At 36.4% G+C, this 23,933-nt stretch overlaps 2 protein-coding genes across 2 annotated transcripts in view; both read left to right on the forward strand.

The window, feature by feature from the left end:
- Nucleotides 1-23,933, forward strand: part of IPO11 (importin 11) — a 214,859-nt gene that overhangs the window by 150,396 nt on the left and 40,530 nt on the right. The gene's annotated exons all lie outside the window — the stretch shown is intronic.
- On the forward strand, nucleotides 11,273-13,824 carry LRRC70 (leucine rich repeat containing 70). Its single transcript, XM_082651229.1, has 2 exons — nucleotides 11,273-11,372; nucleotides 11,866-13,824. The coding sequence occupies exon 2, from the start codon at nucleotides 11,877-11,879 to the stop codon at nucleotides 13,770-13,772; it is 1,896 nt and encodes a 631-aa protein (XP_082507355.1). The 5' UTR covers nucleotides 11,273-11,372; nucleotides 11,866-11,876; the 3' UTR covers nucleotides 13,773-13,824.

A 23,933-nucleotide genomic window follows, 5' to 3' on the forward strand; every position in this document is an offset into this window, starting at 1 on the left:
ATGTTTATGCCTGAAAAATTAAGCTAATTTGATCTCTCAGTTTGTCAGTTCTAGTTGGAAGTAAAGCATACTTTTTGGTCAGTCTTTTAAAAAGTGCACTTTTTGAGGTAAATAGATCATTCTTTAATTTTGTCATATTAACACACCATAAAAAGATGTTCACATTTAGCAGCCCTTTAAGAGGGGTGTTTTTATGTATACTCTGATTTGTAGTATTGTTGCAAATTAGGAGTTCTTCGAATGGGGCTACTTTAGGCATACTTTTAATCTGTTTATTAAAGTCTCTCTCTCTCTCTATATATATATATATATATATACATATATCTATATCATTTGGGTTTTCTGTAAGATCTACGGAAGTTTTTGGACAACCCATACACAGCGCGCGTGTGTGTGTATAGTTATACATGCATATATATATATATTTATTTATTTAATACCTGACCAATACCCTTTGCAAAAAAAAAAGTGTGGAATGAATTTAGATGTATTACTTTGAAAAGGATGTGTCATTTAAATTTAAATTGGTCATTTGAGCATTAAATATAGTTTCATAAATTTAGAGAGGAGGGAGTGTGAGATTGTGGGATTTGGAATTGAATTTTTGTTCATACACTTGGGAAGTCACTTGGTTTCTTGGAATATCAGTTTACTGTAATGAATAATAAACAATTTATAGTGTTCTACAATGCTACAGTTAAAAAAATACATGCACAGGTTATACAAAGAATATAGTTAAAGAAATTCCCAAGGCATTTAATAATAAACATTCAGTAAATGCTGACAGTCCTTTTGCATCATTTGTTGTTTCCATGATAATGATGGTTAATTTTGGAATTAAAAGTCATCAGTGAACACATTTGTTTACACATATTATGTGCCATAATTTTTTTAAAAGATGAGAGATTATGAGACATTATTTCTAAAGTGAATTAGTTATGAATTACCTTTTGTTTTCAATAAAGTAGATTAGAGCAATGGGTAATTTCAAACAACAGATTCCTATACATTGTAGAGGTATGATTTTATAAATGGGTTTCCGTAAGTAGGTTGAGATGGCATTGGAAGTCAAGTTGCCACTGAAAAGCTATGCTGTGTATGTGTGTCAAACTCTTGTATCCCCTCTGGAGAAGAGATAGGAGAAGCCAATCTGAGACGACTGATGGAAAGCATTTTATTCTTTACTTTTTGTGTGTACTTAATAGGCAAGATGATCAAGCCTTGGCTGAGCTATTTCAGTGTGCCATACAGTATTCTAGGTGCAGAATCAGAGTGGCAGAAGGCACCCTTATTATAATTATAATCACCCCTAAAGGTGATTATTCTGCCCTTTAAGTGAATGATCACTCCCTCCTCTTTTCCATCAAATACTTACTGAATGTCTGTGGAATGCTAAATAGTGAGATTACTGTGGGGAAAACGGACATGTCCTTGCATAGTCTAGGGCTTTTGTTTTATGATGTTTGCTCTTATTATTGCTGTTTTTTCCCCTGAAGATTTAGCTTGAACTGATTTCTAACCTAGTTAGAACCTAGTATATATCCTAGTATTATCTGATTATATACTAATTTGTGGAAAGGGGCAGTGAGGTGTCAAGGGGGAAATTGTTTAGAATATTTATTTTGCCAGAGTTGACCACACAATGAATAATCCTCCTTGGGTATATTGAATGATGACTATTTCTCTTTCTCTCATTGTTATGTAGGGAAAATAGAAACACGTGAAAGAGTACTTTGAGGATTCAGGACCTCAGCTGTTGAGGTTCTGCTCCTCATCTCCTTGTGAATATGTTTTACTAATGGAATAGATGCTTTTAGATTTCCAAAAGAATAATCTTTGGATTATTAACGTTTTCCTTTGCATCTAACCTAATGCAATTTTCAGTAAGTATTGGTTCAAATCATTTCAGTCTAACTGGGGAAAAACCCCTCTATAATGCAGCTTTTAATCTTATTTTTTTGATTAGGCTATGCACATGTATCTTTTGGTAACAGAAGCTGGAGGGTGTAGACAAGATGGTTTAGGAAGATGGACAGTTGGTGCCATAATTGCATGTTCACTGAGTAGTTTTGTGAAAAATAGAAGTAAATTATTAATTCCTGGGCTTAGTGATTTTTTTATTGAAGGGTTATAATCATTTATAAAACTTTCTTTTTAAAGCCAAACGTCAACTTGTTCTTCTGGCAGGTCCTTTGAAAACCCAGTGTCTCCCCCCACCCAAAAGTTCGGTAGATTTGGAAGTATTTTGAAGTGTTTCTATCCTCTCACCTTAGAATTTGAATGGAAATAGTCCATTTTGGTTTTCATTTCCAATACAAATTCACTTTACCCTTGAAACATACAGCAGAACTAAAGTGCCCCTACCTTTCTTTCTAATATCAAGCCTGGGATACTGATACAACAGACATTCAGCAATATTTTTGAAGTTTCTATCATGTGCCAGGGCACCATGCTGTGCATTCAGTTTACACATTATTATTCAGTGCAACCTGGCTTCTTAGAACAACAACTACATACGTCTTCCATCTCCTGTCCTAGTTGCTTAGGAGAGTTCCTGAATGCTTGTGACTTTGGGACTACACTCTTAATGCTCTCCTCACATCTAGGACCAGCGCCATGTCTACAAATTAGATAAGGGCTTCTGACAAACTTTTGATAATGTGGCAGTCATCTTATAGACCATGGGTAATGTTAACTAATCACCAACCATTGTATGGCATCAAGCTTCTTTTAAACAGATAACCCAAGAAAGCAATACTGTGAGTGAATAGGATTGCTTTGAAGTTTCAAGACCTTAAACTGTTTAATGAGAATAAGAGAAGATTCTGATTGAGAATGAGGTATTGATTGGGTATAGGCCCTGAAGCAAAATAGAAAAATAATCTTTACAGAGTAGCTAGTTTCAACAAGGGGATAAAAACTAAGGAATAGAAAAAGTCCTCTGACTTTTTCTATCATGAATCCTATGTACTTCTGATTTTTCCTGTGTAGGTAAATACTTTCATAGCTTGAGGAGCATCTTACTTTTTGGGATTCTTTTCTTTGGGCTTCTGCTTTTACTCTGAGTCTCAGAGAGAAAAAGACACAGTGTGATGGAGAGGAAAGCTAAATTTAGCTTGAGACGCATGCTCTACCTACTATTTGTATGACATTGGACCACTTACTCCTCTCTGGGCCTCAGTTTTCTCATATTTCAACAGTGAGGCATTTGAACTAGTACCTGTGGGTCATTATTAGGATAAATTGGAGAATGTATATTTAATGCCTATTAAAGTGTAATGCATATGATTGCTCAATCAATTGTTATCAAACAGGTCTGGCTGCTCACCACTCAAAAATCAATACTCAAGAGGCAAGTGTTGGTAGAAATAGAAAACATTGCTTTTAACCGGAAAGCTGGCAATCTGTGGGGAAGGCGGCCTTGTGTCCCCAAACCAACTCTGAAGTTTCTGCTTGGCCATGAAAGGTTTTTTTTTTGGTTTTTTTTTGTTTTTTTTGCGGTACGCAGGCCTCTCACTGTTGTGGCCTCTCCCGTTGAGGAGCACAGGCTCCAGAACGCGCACTGGCCCAGCCGCTCTGCGGCATGTGGGATCTTCCCAGACCGGGGCACGAACCCATGTCCCCTGCATCGGCAGGTGGACTCTCAACCACTGCGCCACCAGGGAAGCCCGCCATGAAAGTTTTTAAAGAAAAAAAGGGGAGGTAATCTCAGTTCATCATTGAGATTCGGAGTCAGAGTCATCACCATCTTTCCCTGCTTGCCAGCTTGTCGGCTTCTTGTGATCTCTCTTTAGATGCTACCTTGTTCACACAGTTTGCTCATAAGATTACTGAAGGGGAAGCTGGGAAAGAGATCTGGTCATCTGTTAATTATTTATTTTTCATTTCTACTTCTTTGATCTATGGAAAGAACCAACAGGTTAGGCAGGGTATTGTGTGATCAAAAGATTTGAAAGCTGTGCTAGGGCTGGAGATGAGTAGAGCATGGGAGTGCATGGTTTAAGGTTAGTGACAATATAGCTCTGCTAAAGTGACAAAAGGGGCCTCCTGTAGAGAGCACTTTCCTGCCAAAAGCTGCTTACAAAATGATTGTTACTCTATCAATCATTGTTACTATCTATCAAGTAACGCTGCTACCACTATTTTTTTTTTAACATCTTTATTGGGGTATAATTGCTTTACAATGGTGTGTTAGTTTCTGCTTTATAACAAAGTGAATCAGTTGTACATATACATATGTTCCCATATGTCTTCCCTCTTGCGTCTCCCTTCCTCCCACCCTCCCTCCCTATCCCACCCTCCCTCCCTATCCCACCCCTCCAGGCTGTCACAAAGCACTGAGCCAATATCCCTGTGCCATGCGGCTGCTTCCCACTAGCTATCTACCTTACGTTTGTTAGTGTGTATATGTCCATGACTCTCTCTTGCCCTGTCACAGCTCACCCTTCCCCCTCCCCATATCCTCAAGTCCGTTCTGCAGTAGGTCTGCGTCTTTATTCCTGTCTTACCCCTAGGTTCTTCATGACATGCTACCACTATTAATGTTACTACATCAGTCATTTTGACCAAGTGTGTGAAGGTACCATCTTAGGCTTTCCCTCATTTACTCTGAGTCCTTCCCCCATTCAGTCTGTCCAAATGTGACCAATGCCACCACCATTTGAGGAAAGACTCTTATCTCCCTGCAGCTGTTTCATGCACATCCCTTGGGCACACGTGCGAGCACTTACTCATTATTCTTTTCATTATTGTTGTTGCCTCCATTTCATTTTTCAGGAATTGACAGATATTTCAACCCAGAAAGAAGCTTTTGTTGACTACTCTTTACAAAGTGGTTGTATAGAGTTGACCCTTAGTTTGTATTTGCTACTCTTAACATTCCTCAGTGATGGCCCTTAAACGCCCTTATCTATTATAGACCAGAGAAAAATGTTTGGAATTCAGTCTGTAGGTTGAAGGGAAACTGGAGAAAGAGGGTAGAGGGTAGAGTTTGAGGTAGTTAAAGGTACAGTTTTATTGGCTCACGGTATCATTTGCTCTCCTTTGATATTTCTTTATTTATCTCTCAGTTTTTCATTTGTCAAAACTCTTTCCAATTTCTATGTCTAAAAGTGATTTCTGCCTCCTTGAATTTTTTTGACTGAATCATGCATCTTTTATCTTGGATTACTTGTCTATTTCTACTTTCTGTATTTTACCTCCTGGGCGTTTTAGAAGTTAGGCCCATGTGTTGAGATATAGTGAAGGGCTGAAAGGTCCAGGCTCTGGAGCCACACTGGGTAGATGTGAATTCTCGCTCTTAAAATTAATTGTGTGACCTTGAGCAAAGTACTTAACCTATCCCTGTCTCTTTGCTTATCTATAAAATGGAACTAAACTGTTGCATTATTTTGTATGTTGAGTGAGCTAATACGTTTAAAATACTTAGAGCAATGCCTGGGAAGTAGTATATGCTCCGTAAATAAATGTTGCCTGTGATGATGATAATGTTGTACACATTTTTTTCCCTCTGTTTAACACTAAACATAGGATACTTGCTTACAGAATACCTTACATGGTCAGGAAGGGTATTGTTAAAATGAGTATCTCAGTTGAACATTTATTCTCTCTCAGGGCATCTTGAGCTGCTTGAGATCAGGGACCAGGATTTTGTTTATCTTTAGTATCCTTATAGTCTAGCACAATGCCTGGCACATAGTAGGTTCTCAGTAATGTTATTGAATTGGATATATTTGATGGAGGTGAGATAACCAATGTACTATGCCCCTCTCAGTCTTGGATACTTCTGAACACCCAGTTACTCTTGTCAGAAACTTCCCACATTTAATCCATCACCAAAGCTGTTAACTAGACCTGTAAATGTATCTCAGATCCATAGCCTCCATTTCCACTTCCACCATCTTTATATAAGCTATCTTATTCTTCTTCCTGGACTACTGCTTCAGTCTCCTAAACTGATCTTATATCTCCTGCAAGTCGTATTTCACAAAGAAGAAGACAGAACCATTTTTTTAAAAGCAAAGATGTTCTTTTCCCTCTCCTACTTGAGAACTCTTCAGTGGCTTTCATGGAGTAACTTGTCCTACAGGGTCTGCCAAAATTTTGGCTTACTTCTTGAGTCTTATCCTATTCAGTCATTCTGCACCAGTCTTGCTGGCTAGTCTCTCTGTGTTTGGACTGTGCTTGACAAATTCTGTAAATTGGCATGCTTTTCAGTACCTTCAAAGCACTCTCTCTTTTTTTTATTGAACTATAGTTAATTTACAATATTGTGTTAGTTTCAGGTGTACAGCTTCAAATTCTTTTCCATTATAGGTTATTACAAGATATTGACTATAGTTCCCTGTGCTATTCAGTAAATTCTTGTTATTTATCTGTTTTACATATACTGGTGTATCTATTTAATCCCATACTCCTAATTTATCCCTCAGCCCCCCTCTTTCCCCTTTGATATTCATAAGCTTATTTTCTGTGTCTTTGAGACTGTTTGTTTTGTAAATAAGTTCATTTTTATCATTTTTTAGATTCTACATATAAGTGATATCTTTATAATATTTGTCTTTCTCTGTCTGACTTACTTCACTTAGTATAATCTCTGGGTCCATCCATGTTGCTGCAAATGGTAATATTTCATTCTTTTTTACGTCTGAGTAATATTCCGTTGTGTGTGTGTGTGTGTGTGTGTGTGTGTGTGTGTGTACACACACATACCCCACATCTTCTTTATCCATTCATCTGTTGATGTACACTTAGATTGCTTCCATGTCTTGGCTACTGTGAATAGTGCTGTTATGAACATTGGGGTGCATGTATCTTTTCAAATTAGAGTTTTCATCTTTTCCCAGGAGTGGGATTGCTGAATCATATGGTAGCTCTATTTTTAGTTTTCTAAGGAACATCCATACTGTTCTCAACAGTGGCTGCACCAATATACATTCCCACCAGCAGTGTAGGAGGGTTCCCTGTTCTCCATTCAAAGTACTCTTTGTTTTTCCTTTGTAAAACTGGTCATGATTGTAAATCAAACAAGTGTTTGTCTAGCAGTTTTTTATATGTATTTTGTTTTTTACCCACAAATATTTGTATTTGAAAATAAAAGGACTTAAAAATTGTTATTTATTAATTTACATAGAGTAAATTTGACTTTTTTGGGGGTATACACTACTGTAAATTTTCACACATGTAGATTTGTGAAAACATCACCACAGTTAGAATACAAGGAATAATTTTATCACCTGAGGAAACTCCCTTCTGCTATATGCTTTAGGAAAGTCATCCTCCCCTTGACCCTTAACTCCTGGCAACCACTGATCTGTTCTCTTTCACTATAATTTTGTCTTTTTGAGAATGTCATATAAATGGAATCAGGCAGTATATATCCTTTTGAAGCATAATGTCTTTTAAATCCATCCAAGCTATTGTGTATGTTATTAGAATGTTCTTATTTTATTGCTGAGTAGTATTCCATTGTATGGATGTACCACTTCAGCCATTGAAGGACATTTGGGTATCTAGCACATTTTTTTTGGGCCACACTGTGGGGCATGTAGTTCCCTGACCAGGAATTGAACCTGCACCCCCTGCATTGGAAGGTGGAGTCTTAACCACTGGACCACGAGGGAAGTCCCTCTAGTACATTTTAATGATTTTCTCAGTAAGTTCCATGAGCATGACAGCCTGGACTTGTTAGCATGTGTCCTCTCTCTCTCTTTCCGTATCTTATTCTCTCTGTCTCTATGTGTGTGTATACAGACATTACACACATGCACCAACACACACACACCAACCATACATGGTGCTTTATTTTTGAACCATTTGTGTAAATTGCATCAATCATGGCCTTTTACTCCTAAATACTTCAGCTTTTAGTCGTCATGTCTTTGTAGTCTCTTTTACACTGTAATGTCATTTCCTGAGTCTTTCTCACTTAACGACTAACATTTTTGAAAAATACAGTTCTACTCTGTCTCCTTCTCTCCCTTTCTTTCTCCCTTACTCTCTCCCAGAATGTTCCTCATTTGGGGTTTGTCTCATATTTCCTCATGGTTAGATCCAAGTTAATCATCCCTGGTTGGAATATTACATAAGCAATGTGTCCTTCTTGAAATATCGCATCTAGCAGTATGTGGTGTCTACCTGCTTCTCATTAATCATGTCAATTCTGGTCAAGGTGTTGTCCGATTTCTCCGCTGTATGATACTTTTTTTTTGTTTTTCCTGGCAACTGTTAAGCAATCTGTATTGAGTTACTGCTCCTCATTAAAATTTTCCCCTACATTGAGCAAAATGATAATATTTTTTATTGTTACTGGACTAATTTTTATTGTAAACCCCGTTTCAAGTTTTCATTCTTTTGATTTTAGGATCTATAAGTAATTTTTAAGATCCATAATAAGGTCAGTAACTGCTATTGTAAACCATTCTTTAGATGTAAACCCATCTTGATTGGTTTATACATAGACGCTATATGTCTAAATAATGTAGATGGCATATATGTAAAAGATGGTAATAGAACAGTTTTCCTCTTATTTTTGTATTTTTGTACTTGTGATGGAATTGCTGAATGGAAAGGAAATAGATACGTGTTGAAACTTAAGGCATGAGATTATTTAAAGATAGAGGTAGTACAAAAGAAGGTTTAGCAATAAGAATGAGAGAGAAATAATTTAGTGAGCCAATCTCCTGGAAAGAAGAGGGAGGATGCCTACTTAGGAGGCTTAGTGTTCAGAAATAGTTCTATTGAATATTAGTAGGAATGAGAAAAGGGATACGAGGAATCATTTTGATGTATTATTCCAGAGCAAATTCAAAATGTCACAATTCAGTTGGGGAGAATTATTGTGCATTGGAGATATATGAAGATTTTATTAAACATGTTATAGAACTTAAAGCTCATGAGAGGATTTAAAATTATCTAAATAATACAGATTACTGTGAAATGAAAGTATTTAAAGCACAGGGAAATGTACACTCCGGTAAGTGCAGTGGGAAGCTGGGAAACTTGAGTTCTTATCTAAACCTTGAGTGGGCAATTTTGCCACTAATTAGTGATGTGCTCATAGCAAGAAAGATGCAGAGGTCTCTGGATTCTTTCCCTGCATCAACTTTTTTCATGTTTTGATTTCTGCGGTCTTCTTTAGTAGTGATCACTTGTGTCTAAGAGCAGCACCTCCTAGATGAACAGATCTTTACTTCAAGATCTAGTAAGAATAAATATTTTTGTCTGCTTTGGATATTTCTAGAACAGAGGACAAAATTAATTAATGAATGTTCTGATCTTGTTACCTTGTAGTTTACCCTCTTTAAATTTTATTTTGATTTCAATGGACCAATTTCTCTGATTTTTTCTAGACTGTAGGAGAGTAAAAAGTTTTCCTTGACTCTCTTAGGGTCCCTAGCTGGGTCTGAAAATTAAACTGAGAAAGACAAGACAACAGGATTAAAGCATACAAATTTAATGTACATTTTACATGTCATGGGAGTCTTCATAAGGAAATGAAGACTCAAAGAAACTGTTAAACCTGTGTTTGATGTAGAATGGCAAGTCATGGAAAGATACGATAGGGAAAAGTGTATGAGGTAAGTATAATAAACCAGGGGAAATTTTACAAGTCCCATTTGTTTGGATTCTTCTGAGTCCTCTTGTCTTTGGAGATAAGGATTCCTCCCATTATAGGGAGGGCAGTTCTCACTTGAGGGTTTAATGACTTCTTTCAGGGGACAAGGGCAGGGACTATGGGGGTGTGGCTAGGGGTGGGAGAGGTCAGAGAGAGAACTTCCTGCTCATGCTGTATGCTCAGACTCCTTCAGCTTAAAGTATTCAGTATGCCAAGGTGTATATTTTGGGGTATCGTGTCCTGAACCCCATCATAATTCTTTAAGTTGTATGACACAGTTGAAAAAAATCTGTGAGACGTATCTCATTATGATTTGTATGTTATTGAAAATATGAAACAAAATGAACTTGAAAAACCTAGCTCTTGTTCCATCTTTACCTCTAATTTATGTCATTTCTCTGTCATTTGGTTTTTTGGTTGTTGTTTTCTAATTTCTGTGTTTATAAAATAGCAGTAACAATAACCAGCCACAAAGGATAGCTGTGAGATTTGTAAGTCATTTTGATAAAGATCTGTTATCTAGTATGCACCTCTGATTTTTTATTGTAATTGAAAGAAAGTGCTGGGTATTATACAAAATATTAATATGGAAATAATTTATATTATTATCTGAAGTAGTTGTCTTGATGTGAAATAAAGCTGCTTTAATATCAAAAGGGAGTTATAGTATACAGTTATATATATTATTACTGATATTTTAAGTGCACTGTCAGGGTATTAGTAATATTAATAAATGTCAGAATTAGAAAGTCTAAGTCAGGTTTTTGGAAAATTAATGACTAAACAATGTATAATATATAGTTTATAGTCAACTCTTTAAATCCTTACTTTAAAATATTACATTATGCACAGATACATTTTTATTGTAAAAAATTCGGGTTAATTCAGATGTATATATGGTCAAAAGTCATTAAAGGGCTTCTTTCACTCTCCTCAACTTTTCTTGTCAAAGATAACCTTTGTCAGTAACTTGGTATGCAACCTGATATCAGTCTATAACTCAAGGCATATACCTTAATATATTAAGGTACTAATTGGTCGTATTCAATACTTTATATGCACCAATTTTTTTTAATTAAAAAAGAACAACACAGAAGAACAGCATCTGTCAAGTTCATTGTCCTAAATTACTTGTTTTTGCTACTTGTTTTTTTTTTTAAGGAATAAAGCAAAATTGAAGTCGCTACTATATATTCAAAACAATACAAATATAAATATTCTATGCATTTAAAAAATTCACAAAAGTTACATTACTCTTGGGCTTCCCTGGTGGCGCAGTGGTTGAGAGTCTGCCTGCTTACTTCAACTTGCTTTTTCCATTCGATAGCTATTTGTTGTTGATGTATACAGAGTTTGTTCGTTCTGAATATTTAAAATTTTCATGTTTAAAAAATACTTTTAAAATGAAATATTTAGGTTTGTGCGTTAGGAAAACTCAAGTTAACTGCATTCTGAAAAAATAAGTTCCTGAGATTTCCTTTTAACAATACTTTTGAAACACAGATAACATTACTTCCTGTCTCTCAGTTTCCTGTATCCATGGCAACCTCTGTTTTACACACTGAGTGTGGAGGAACCAATGTGAAGAGTGGTGTTTCCTGAGCAAATTGTGACTTAAAAAAAAAAAAGAGGTGGAGGGGTGGAGGTCAACAGTGCCACAAAAGAAATGGAGTTTAGAAATGTCGCTCTTCAGATATAGAAAGAAAACCTTTACTTGAATCAGCTGAGTGTTAATAATATGAATTTCCTGTTCTTGGTAAGATTATTTATTTAAATATGAACTTTTAGCTGAAACAAAAAATAATTTGGTTTGTAAAAACCTGTAGTTTAAAGAGAGTTTAATTGTTCTGTAATGAATGTGTATAATTCCTAAATTATAATGTTGTTTAATTGATACTAGACTTTAAGTTGATAAAGGGGCATATTATATCCAAAGATCTTTATCCCTGCATCATCATTTGTCACTTTAGTTATAGTCAGTTGTAATATTTAAGTTAGCAAACATTTTATTTTGCAGTTCATTAAATTTGAATTATCATTTTGTCAAACAGTGGGTTAATGGCCTGGAGGTGCTAATAATTCTAGAACGTATTTCAGCCTTACTGTTTTATGCTATCACCATAGTATGATTCATGATACTTAGTATTATGGCTGATCCTAATAAAATAAAATATAGAATTTCTAGTATTATAAAACTTTCATTTAAAGAACTTTTTGATGATTTAAAGTTTTACCTTTTCTTTTTATAGCCAATTTTGATATGAACAGAAAAACCAAGAACAGGGCTATGTGTGGAGTACGTTTTTCTCTGCCTTGCCTACGACTGTTTCTACTTGTTACCTGTTATCTTGTGTTATTATTCCATAAAGAGATACTTGGATGTTCGTCTGTTTGCCAGCTCTGCACTGGGAGACAAATTAACTGCCGTAACTTAGGCCTTTCAAGCATTCCTAAGAATTTTCCTGAAAGTACAGTTTTTCTATATCTGACTGGAAATAATATATCTCATATAAATGAAAGTGAATTAATTGGACTTCATTCTCTTGTAGCATTGTATTTAGATAATTCTAGCATTGTGTATGTGTATCCAAAAGCTTTTGTTCATTTGAGGCAGCTATATTTTCTATATCTGAATAATAATTTTATAAAACGCTTGGATCCTGGAATATTTGAGGGACTTTCCAATCTTCGTAATTTATATTTACAGTCTAATCAAGTATCTTTTGTTCCAAGAGGAGTATTTCATGATCTAGTTTCAGTTCAGTACTTAAATCTACAAAGAAATCGCCTCACTGTCCTCGGGAGTGGTACGTTTGTTGGTATGATTGCTCTTCGGATACTTGATTTATCAAACAATAAAATTTTGAGGATATCAGACTCAGGCTTTCAACACCTTGGAAACCTGGATTGTTTGTATCTAGAAGGTAATAATTTAACAAAAGTACCATCAAATGCTTTTGAAGTTCTTAAGAATCTTAAAAGACTTTCTTTGTCTCATAACCATATTGAAGAAATACAGCCCTTTGCATTTAAAGGACTTGTCAGTTTGGAGTATCTCCTCCTGAAAAATTCAAGAATTAAAAATGTTACTAGGGATGGGTTTAGTGGAATTAGTAATCTTAAACATTTGATCTTAAGTCATAATGATTTAGAAAATTTAAATTCTGACACATTTAGCTTGTTAAAGAATTTAATTTATCTTAAGTTAGATAGAAACAGAATAATCAGCATTGATAATGATACATTTGAAAACATGGGAGCATCTTTGAAGATTCTTAACCTGTCATTTAATAATCTTACAGACTTACATCCAAGGGTCCTTAAGCCATTGTCTTCATTGACTCATCTTCAGGCAAATTCTAATCCTTGGGAATGTAACTGCAAACTATTGGGTCTTCGCGACTGGTTAGCATCTTCAGCCATTACTCTAAACATCTGTTGTCAGAATCCCCCATCCATGCGTGGCAGAGCATTGCATTATATTAAATGGACTGACTTTACAAATTGTGTTACATCTTCAACAAATGTATCCAGAGCTTGGGCTATAAAATCTCTTCATATTCATCACAAGACTACTGCATTAATGATGGCCTGGCATAAAATAACCACAAATGGGAAACATTTGGAAAACACTGAGAGTGTTACTTTCTGGGAACGAATTCGTACTTCACCTGCCAGTAGATTTTTTCAAGAGAATACCTTTGGTAATCCATTAGAGACTACTGCAGTGTTACCTGTGCAAATACAGCTTACTTCTCCTGTTAACTTGAACTTGGAAAAAAACAGTGCTCTACCGATTGATGCTGCTTCGGTGTCAGGGAAAACATCTGTAATTTGTACACAAGAAGTTGAAAAGTTGAATGAGGCTTTTGACATTTTGCTAGCTTTTTTTATTTTAGCTTGTGTTGTAATCGTTTTTTTGATCTACAAAGTTGTTCAGTTTAAACAAAAACTAAAGGCACCAGAAAACTCAGGGGAAAATAGACTTGAATACTACAGCTTTTATCAGTCAGCAAGGTATAATGTAACAGCTTCAATCTGTAACACTTCCCCAAATTCTCTAGAATGCCCTGGTTTGGAGCAGATTCGACTTCATAAACAAATTGTTCCTGAAAGTGAGGCACAGGTCATTCTCTTTGAACATTCTGCGTTATAATTCAACTGAATATTGACTATAAGAAAACCTCAGTGTCATGGACATGAATAAAACTGAAGCATCCTTATAGAATTATAGACTTTATTTGGATATATAATGAATTATATGAGCTTAGCATTAATAAATATGTTTTTAATAATTTGTGAATACTGTATTCATTCAGCAAATATTTTCTTTGATAATCACTGTATTAAGTAATTAATAATAACTAATGTTTCTGTGTACCAAGCACTATGCTAAATACTTCATATATAACATTTAATCCTTAAAAAGCCTTATAAGGTAGTACTATCTACATTTTACAGGTAGGGAAATTTAGGCAGAGTGAGTTTAAGAAACTGTCTCATATTCTCACAGCTTGTGACACTTTTTAGGTCTGTCTGATTCCAGAGCCCATGCTTTTAATTTTATACTATACTGCTGCCTGGGTGCTAGGGTTATAATTGTGAATAGCATGGACATGGTTCCTATTCTCAGTAGAGCTTGAAATGTAGAGGAGGACACACATGGTTATTGTACAGTATGATAAATACTGCACTTGAAGGTACTCTCTTGTATAACATATGTGGAGGTGAGAGATAGCTTTATGAGAAAAATGACATTGAAACTGGATTGCAAAGGCTAAGTAGAAATTAGCCCAGCGAAAGAGAGCTGAGTAGTAGGTAGAGGGTTGAAGAAATAGAATACTGCTTTTCAGGAACTAAAATTCAGTCCAACTGGAGTTGTGAGTGGTATATTATGAGATTTGCAGCTAGAGAGAGAAATCAGACGATGAAGGATGTTGTAATTTCATGTTTTTCCCTAGGGCAGCAGGGAGCCATGGAAGGATTTTAAGCATTGTTAAGGGAACCTAATGCTGCTGTTTGGCTACACATTCAGGGATTCTTTTTTTTTTTTTTTTTAATAAATAAATAAATTTATTTATTTATTTATTTATGGCTGCACTGGGTCTTCATTGCTGCATGCGGGCTTTCTCTAGTTGTGGTGAGCAGGGGCTACTCTTCATTGTGGTGCGCAGGCTTCTCATTCCAGTGGCTTCTCTTGTTGCAGAGCACAGGCTCTAGGCACGTGGGCTTCAGTAGTTGTGGCTCGTGGGCTCTAGAGTGCAGGCTCAGTAGTTGTGGCGCACATGCTTAGTTGCTCTGGGGCATGTGGGATCTTCCCGGACCAGGGCTCGAACCTGTGTCCCCTGCATTGGCAGGCAGATTCTTAACCACTGAGCCACCAGGGAAGTCCCAAGGATTCTTTTAAACATTTAGCATTTGGCAAATACAAACTGAAAGTGCACTCTTTCTGGAAGGAACAAGACTAGAAACAGGATTAATCTGAATCTCGCATGCAGTAATCGCTGATTCATGGGAGAGATGCTGGAGCCCTGGACTGGGGTGGTGGCAGAGAGGATGGATGGATTCTAGAGCTACTTTGGAAGGTGCCTTGGTGATTGGCAGAGGCATGGCAGGTGAGGGAGAAATCAGATGTTAGGTTTTTGGAAAATATTTGCCGTTAGACTACAGGCAACATTTTAGAAAACTCTTGTTTATTTATAAACCACATAGAGAAGTAAATACACCTGTTTTAATCACTACTTAGGTCAAGAAATAGAACATTCAAACATAACATATATGTGGACATTTCTTGAACTTAAAAATTATAGAAATAACCAAGTGTTTAAGCTTTAAGGTGGAGGGGGACCCACATGTAATAAGGGCATTTTCACTCCATTTCTTACCCACACCACAACAAAAACAGTAAAATTTGCCATATTTGTTTTTAAGCGTTGGCAAAATGGGAAAAGAAAGCCTGGAAACCTTTTACAAGGTTCTGAAAATGAGCTTTGATGTTAGGTCTTCCTACCAAGTTGGTCCTTCATGCATTTCCCCACATCCTATTGTACTTCTTGTTCTCCCTTGTTAGAAGGATCCCACTCCTTGCTTGTCTTCTGTTACTGGGCCAGACTGGAAAACGTATTCATGGACTTGTAATATGTTGTGCTGCTCTGGACTAAGGAAAGAGAACGGGGTACGTGAAACCAAAGAGAAGGTTGTTCTGTTTACCGGTTAGACTTTGTTTTTATGCATCGCCTACTGAATAGTAACTTAATTTTTTTCCTCCTGAGAAGGCCCATTTTATTTCTCATTAAAACTTTTTCTTTTCTGTTACTGGACTTGCTGATAAGGCCTTAGGTGAGTGGGGAGGGATATGCATCAGTTGTCTCAAATTATTATCTAGTTTATTAGTGATTTCACAGTTATGGAGCAATATTAACAAGTGATAGGCCCATGGTTTTCAGTATTATACTGTCTCAAGTATAGTTTTTTAAAAGTGCCCTCCATCTCTAGTCATCACTCTACTGAAGTTGGTAGGCTCTTGTGGCTGCATACTTTAATGTGAGAAGCCTTGTGGGTTAAAAGATAAATATGGAGAAAGCAGCATGAATGAAAGGAATGTATAGTATGCGTTCTACTGGTCCAAATGTGCCTTGTTTCATTGTTCCTGACTTTTGAGGCATCATGTGACATAGTAGACGGCACTATATTTTAGTGGGAAGTAGTTTTTTTGATTGTCAATAGTGTGTAATTGTAATATACAGTACTTTCCTTTTATCTCCATGTCTTCCCGTATGTCTTGAGTTTCCGGTACCTGAGCATAAACCCTTGCCTGTTCTTAGTTTGGATATTGGCTTTGGAAAATCTAACTTTTTGCCAGATACCTTCTCTGATACTCTTCCTAGTGTTAATTCTATTCTTAATACATAAGTTCACATTTTCTTTGTATTTTGTTTGAGGTCCCATGGAGCAAATATTTTTATGTTCTAGTTCAGCTTCCTCATGTTTTGGCTTTCAGAACCCCTTTTCTTAAATCATCTGCTTCTCATCTATGAAAGCCTCCTAAGGCATTGTCCTCTAGGATGGGGACCTGTGAGATAAAAGAAGAAAATATGTATGGTCTCTACCCCTGATTCTTGGCACAGAGCTCCTGAAACCCTTGTAATTTCCTAAGTGATAAGAACATTAGGAGCATCTTTTGTTCTGACGAGGCAGCTCTGGGGTGGGCTCCTAGACTGAGGTCACCAGAGAGACTGAGCCATGACTAGAGGCTTGGAATTTTCAGCTCCAAGCCCCATCTTCCACAGAGGGGAGATGAGCTGGAAATGGAGTTAATAATTGAGTATGTATGTAAGGAATTCTCCATAAAATCCCAATAGTAGTGTGTTCAAGGAGCTTCCAGATGGGGGAACACATCCACATCGGAGGGATGATACGCCCCACCTCCACAGGGACCAAAGCACCTGTGCTCAGGACCCTCCCAGACCTTGCCCTCTGTAGCTCTTCATCTGGCTATTCATCTGTATTCTTTATCATATATTTTAGTAAACTGGTAAACATGTTTCCCTGAATTCTGTGATTTCTCTGGCAAATTAGTTGAACCTAGGGAGGAGTCATTGGAACCTTTGGCATCTGAGGTACTTGGGGGGTGGCTCAGTCTTGTGGGTCTGAGACCTTAACCTGTGTGATCTGACATTATCTCCAGGGAGATAGTGTTAGAATTGAGTTAAATTGTAGGTCATCCAGCGGGTGTCACAGAGAATGGCATGTTGGGAAAATCTTCCACACAATTGGTGACCAGAAGTAAAGTGTGCTGTGAGTAAAGAAGACTCACAGAAGAGAAACATAGTAGGGAAGGACAAGGTTTCTCCCTACTTGGGAAGGAAAAATCTGAGTTTTTTTCCATTTAGGACCATACCCTCCTGGAGTTTCATTCCTACTGTAAATACAACTAACCAGGTAAATTCAGGCAATAGCATTCTTAGCAGATGGAATCCCTCCATGGAAGTCCTAAGACTAAGAAAGTGTTTGTCAGAAAGAAGGCTAGTATAGCTGGAGAGTAGTATGAAAAGTTAGGTGAGGTCAGAGAGAGGTAGGCAGCAACCAGGTCAGATGGGGCTGAGTAAACCATGATTAGGAGTTTGGATTTTTATGTGTAATGGGAAGTTACTGAAAGGTTAAACCCTTACTTACTTACTTAATTTATTAAAAAAATTTTAACATCTTTATTGGAGTATAATTACTTTACAATGTTGTGTTAGTTTCTGCTGTATAACAAAGTGAATCAGCTATATGTATACATATATCCCCATATCCCCTCCCTCTTGCATCTCCCTCCCACCCTCCCTATCCCACCCCTCTAGGTGGTCACAAAGCACAGAGCTGATCTCCCTGTGCTGTGCAGCTGCTTCCCACTAGCTATCTGTTTTACATTTGGTAGTGTATATATGTCCATGCCACTGTCTCACTTCGTCCCAGCTTACCCTTCCCCCTCCCCTTGTCCTCAAGTCCATTCTCTACGTCTGCGTCTTTATTCCTGTCCTGCCCCTAGGTTCTTCAGAACCATTTTTTCTTTTTTTTTAGATTCCATATATATGTGTTAGCATGTGTAAACCCTTACTTTAAAGCAAGGGAGACATGATCAGATTTTGCAAAAGAGCACTGTGTAGAGAATGAATTAGAAGAAGCAAAGAGTGGAAGGGTCCCCATGTGGGAAGTTATGCAATAGTTCAAAGTAGAGACAGAATTGACTTGCAGCACGCTGTTCACAGTAGGAATATAGAGAAGTGGAAAAATTTCATAGATAAATGTGACAGAATTTGATGATAAATTGGGTTTTTGAAGGGTAGATGAGGAGAAAGGTCACAACTGAATCCCAGCTTCTGGCCTGAGTCACTGGGTGCTTAGAATTGCTCTGTAGTCAGATAAGGACAACTGGAAGAGAGCCTGATTTTGATTTTCTATCTTGTTTTGCTTTGTTTTTGTTGGGAAGGCACTCAAAAGTTTGGTGTTGGCTACCTTAAGTTAGAGATGCTTGTGAGACTGCCAAGAGTGGATAAGGAGGATGTAGATGTAATAGGGTTCCAAAGCTCAGAGAGGTCATTGTGAGTGCTAGCAGTATTTAGGAGGAATTTGGCAGTGTGCCTGAATGAGGCAGGTCTAAATAGCAGGCATTTAACTCATTTTCCCTATAAGAAAAATCTACATAAGGTTTTTGGTCAGCTTGAATGTGTTGTATTTACAAAGCTGTAACAAAATAGTCAAATGCCTATTATATTGTTAGTTTAGTTCCATATACATATTTTAAAATAATGTAAATAGAGAGATTTTTTCCCCCTGTTATTTCATGATAGTTTTATTCAAATGCTGCATGTAAATCTTTGACATCAATGTTCTCATCATCACAGACTTCCCTTCTGATCACATAACACTGTTTTACAGAGCACATTATCTTCAATTGCCTTGTGATAACTTGTATAGCTCTGTTTTCAACAATGTCCACCATTTATAATGGTGAGGTCGTGCCTCCAACCCAATAATTACTAAATCTCTATTAAATTCTTTTGTATCACTTTAAAAAAAAAAGTTTGTCAGGTGACTCCTATAAGCTTTGAAAATAAGCATTGGTTGGGTTTTTTCAGCCTAATGTCGTTTCCAAACAGTTCTGTGCCAGTCATTGATCATCTTCTTTTTAATGGAACCTTAGTATATCTTCACTGAGCAGTGTTTCTTAAAGCATAGTCTTCCTCTTGAAAATCATATAATATGGCAGTTTCTTCTCATCCCACTATACATAGATCATTGTAGTTATTTCTTATTGTCTTAAAGATAACGGCTTGCTTTTCCCCCCCACCTCTATGCAGTCAAAAAAGAAAAAAAGTTAATTGGGGGAATGTTTTATAATATGTAAGGATAATTGTTGTATAAACTTTAATTTTAAAATAACTTAGTGAACTTCCATTATGAACTTTTTATCCTTTTATTTCCTTGCCCAGTATTTGTCAAGGGAACTAGATTTATTAACACATACACTGTTCCATGACCACGAAGAGAATTAACTATGTAGAAAAGATGTATGTTTCCATTTAAGTGACAGAAATATTTCCAGCCTAGGTCCTGGAAAATAGGGGAAAAACCTGATCTTAGTATAAATGTCACCACTTTTATAACTTCCGGTGTGGTAGGAATTCTGGAATAAGACCGATAAATCAAGGCTTTTTTCGTTTTCCTTTTTCTTTTAGTAAACTGCTGTTCTTTGCTTAATATTGTTAATATAAGCAGAAAAGTATAATTTACAGAATATTTTATTTGATTGTGTCTTTTAGTGCTTAAAAACTTATTTTCTTAAATTACCTTAACTTCATCGACCCTCTGACTTAGGATTTAATGATGTGAGTGGGTTCAGATATTATTAGGTGCAGTGTACAAATAGTATAATTGTTGTCTGGTTAGAGCAGAGAAAATTTTAGAGTATCTGAAGTTCTGATTTCTTTCTTTCTTGGGCTTGCTACTATGAAAAACTTAAATCATCAATTTTCGATTATAAAACTGTTCAGAAAAAGTAACTGAAAATTTGGTGTTTCTGCATTCCTGTTTTCCTCCAAGGCCCAAGGGAATGAAGGTGTGATGTAAATGTGTAAATCCATCACTTACAGAGAAGTTACTTAAGGCACAGGCTCTATGATGATGGATCAGTTAATCTAAAAACTGGAAGTGTAAAATGCTTTCTAGAAAAATACTGATAAAAATTGGATAAGTGGAAAGAAACTAGAGTCCTGTTCACATTTAACCTAATATTTATTGTTTAGGCTAACCAAATGAATATTAGAATATTTCTTTTATTTGTGCCTTTGGGATTAAAAATTTTGCACTATCTAGGGGCATTTTGTTTTCTGGACACCTGTGGTTGGGTTCATAGTGATACAAAAGGACAGAAATAATTTTAAGCAAGCGTGATTTTTTAAGTTGGGTGAAAAACACGAGAAAGGTGGATTTTTTTTTCTTTAGTACATAGTTTTCAAAAGCAAGAAAAAATCACTCTGTGTGAAGTTTCTGCAATTCACATATTCTACAGATACTGTTACACACCAAGAAAATGTCATACCTTTAGGAAATACTAAGTCAAGATTAAGAGCTGTAGTTTTACTCATGTGCATTTAACTGAAAAAGAAAAGTTTACTAAAAACTATGTGGAATTGTTTTAAATGATCAGATGGTCTTTACCCACTGAGTAAAATTTTTAATGCTCTCACCTACTTACTTAATGTTTGTGTCTGTATATATATAGAACATCACTTACCACATACTTGAAGAACAAAACAAGCAGATGTTTAAAAAGGCCGGTCTTCTTTCTGTAGCGTAGTTGTACCTCTGGTCTGTGCAAATAAATTAATGTATCAACCAAGTATGTAAAATAATAAAAGGAAAAGTATGATAGGTAAAAAGGAAGATTACTAATACTTCTTGCCCTTCAGTTTTACTTTTATTCTCTCCTTTCATCCTTGATGTTAAACTTTCCTTGCATTTTCTAAGATGAATGTTTCAGATGTAGATTCCAACACAGCCACCTTCTGTTCTATTTTCTGCCTAATGTCAGGTGTAGACTAGTCAATTGTAATATGTTATCTACAGCTTAGTTACCTATACTTGTAATTTTAAAAAGAAATAAGTAAAAATAGTATTGTTTAAAAAAAAACAAGGGAGGGCAGTTTTCGAGCTTTGGGGATCATAAATTCCTATGATTATTTATTGTGTGTTCACATGATGCATAATGTTACCCTAAGAGACATAAAGAAATAAACGTAACATATGGGCTCTGCTTCATGTTACTTACCATCTTAGGGAGAGCAGGCATGAAAAATTAAAGGACATAAGAAGAAAGTAATAAAAAAGGTGCCACATGAGTGGCACGCCAAATGAGTAGTGCAGAGGTTTTATGCTATTGGAAATTCAAAGGACAGAGTGCTCAATTACAGTGAGGTAAAGAGTGGTCAAGGGAAGACTTCGTGAAGAAAATGTGAATTATACATTGAATAGAAAAAAGGAGGGAGAACATTGTGAGGAGCAGGAAGGGGGTAAGCAGTTATTGGAGTCAGGAACTTCTGTATTCAGGAGGTGATGACTTAATGCCTGAGAGCAGTGAAAGGAAGAATAGTTCAATACCACTTTGGAAAGGTGGTTTTAGTAGAGCTTGCTGAGGTTCTCGATAGGCCTTGAAAGTTCTTAAATTAAGGAGAAAGAAAAGAAGGCACCCATTTGCCTCCTTGAAGCCCTCAATAATAAGGGAATGAATAGAATCAGTTGGGTCCCATTTAGCATTGTGAAATGAAAATAAGTTTATATCAAATTTGGGATTCCTTTAGGAGAAGCATCTATCCTAATGCAATAAATAAAAGATAAGTTAACTTGAAAATTCTAAGATCTCAAGTGGTGGTAGAATGATCCAGTCTCTAGAGGCCAGTGATGAGGCTTAGAGAATAGTAATTTGCCAGTGCTTCATGAGCACCATCCAGACGACAGGACTGACAAGACTGACTTAAGCCAGTAAATACTGGGTCGGCCAAAAGGTTCATTCAGTTTTTTCCGTAAGATAGCTCTTAGTTGTCTTTAACTTCATTTGAAACAATTTTGTTAAATTGTATTCTGACAGCTGTCATATCAGCGTGCATTAAAAAAAAAACATCAAAATTGGTGAAGTTTTGTAGCTATTTTAATATTGAAGATGGAAGAAAAACAACATTTTCGGCATATTATGCTGTATTATTTCAAGAAAGGTAAAAACTCATCTGAAACGAAAAAAACGATTTGTGCAGTGTATAGAGAAGGTGCTGTGACTGACAATGTGTCGAAAGTGGTTTGCAAAGTTTCATGCTGGAGATTTCTCGCTGGACAGTGCTCCGTGGTCAGGTAGACCAGTTGAAGTTGATAGAGATCAAATCAAGACATTAATTGAGAACAATCAACGTTATACCACACAGGAGATAGCCAACATACTCAAAATATCCAAATCAAGCATTGAAAGTCATTTGTACCAGTTTGGTTATATGAATCGCTTTGACGTTTGGGTTCCAAGCAAAAAAAACCTTTTGACCATATTTCCACGTGCGATTCTCTACTTAAACGTACTGAAAAAGTTCTGTCTTTAAAACAAATTGTGACAGGTGGCGAAAAGTGGATACTGTACAATAATGTGGAATGGAAGAGATTGTGGGGCAAGTGAAATGAACCACCACCAACTACACCAAAGGCCAGTCTTCATCCAAAGAAGGTGATGTTGTGTATATGGTGAAATTGGGAGTCCTCTAATTTGGGCTCCTTCCGGAAAACCAAATAATTGCAACAAGTACTGCTCCTAATTAGACCAACTGAAAGCAGCAGTCGACGAAAAGCGTCCGAATTAGTCAACAGAAAACGCATAATTTTCCATCAGGATAACGTAAGACTGCATGTTTCTTTGATGACCAGGCAAAAACTGTTACAGCTTGGCTGGGAAGTTCTGATTCATCCATCTTATTCACCAGACATTGCACTTTCAGATTTCCATTTATTTCGATCTTTACAAAATTCTCTTAATGGAAAAAAATTCAATTCTCTGGAAGGCACCTGGAACAGTTCTTTGCTCACGAAGATAAAAAGTTTTGGGAAGATGGAATTATGAAGTTACCTGAAAACTGGCAGAAGGTAGTGGAACAAAACGGTGAATACGTTTTTCCATAAAGTTCTTGGTGAAAATGAACAATGCGTCTTTTATTTTTACTTAAAACCTGAAGGAACTTTTTGGCCCACCCAGTAAGTCAGAAACCTGTAAAATTGAGAAAGTCAGTTATTCAGGATATCATAACCTGATTTAGAACAAAAAGGAACATCTCTTTTGTTACTTCATTTCTTTGTCGTTTAGTTTCTAAGTTCCCTGAGGTGGCCATCTTTTTTATCCCCAGGGCTTTTCAGGATGTCTAACATGTTTTGTGAGCTCATAAAATGTCCACTAAAGTGAATGAACTTGACCATGGTGACCTATACACCAGGAAGAATTGGCCTAGGTAATATGACCACTTACTCTAATCACTTCTTTCTTTGTGAGTTAATTGGTATCCTGGTATAAATCCACCTCTTATTAATACTCAGTAAGCCAGTCTTCTGAAGTCTGCTCATGGGAGTATACCAAGATAAACTTCTGGCTGGAATAATCAGTAATCAGTGTTTTGTTTTTTCTTTAAGCTCCTGAATGTTGTTTTTTCTACCGTGCTGTAGAAACCTGCGTGTTCCATATCCATGGATACACAGGGCCTACCGTACTACACCATTTTATAGTATAAGGGACTTGAGCATCCATGGC

The sequence above is a fragment of the Grampus griseus genome (genome assembly GCF_964374135.1).
Source record: "Grampus griseus genome assembly, chromosome: 3".
Classification (NCBI taxonomy): domain Eukaryota; kingdom Metazoa; phylum Chordata; class Mammalia; order Artiodactyla; family Delphinidae; genus Grampus; species Grampus griseus.

Excerpts from the sequence above, each read along its gene's own strand:
- LRRC70 (XM_082651229.1), top strand. The coding sequence starts at position 11,877 with ATGAACAGAAAAACCAAGAACAGGGCTATGTGTGGAGTACGTTTTTCT.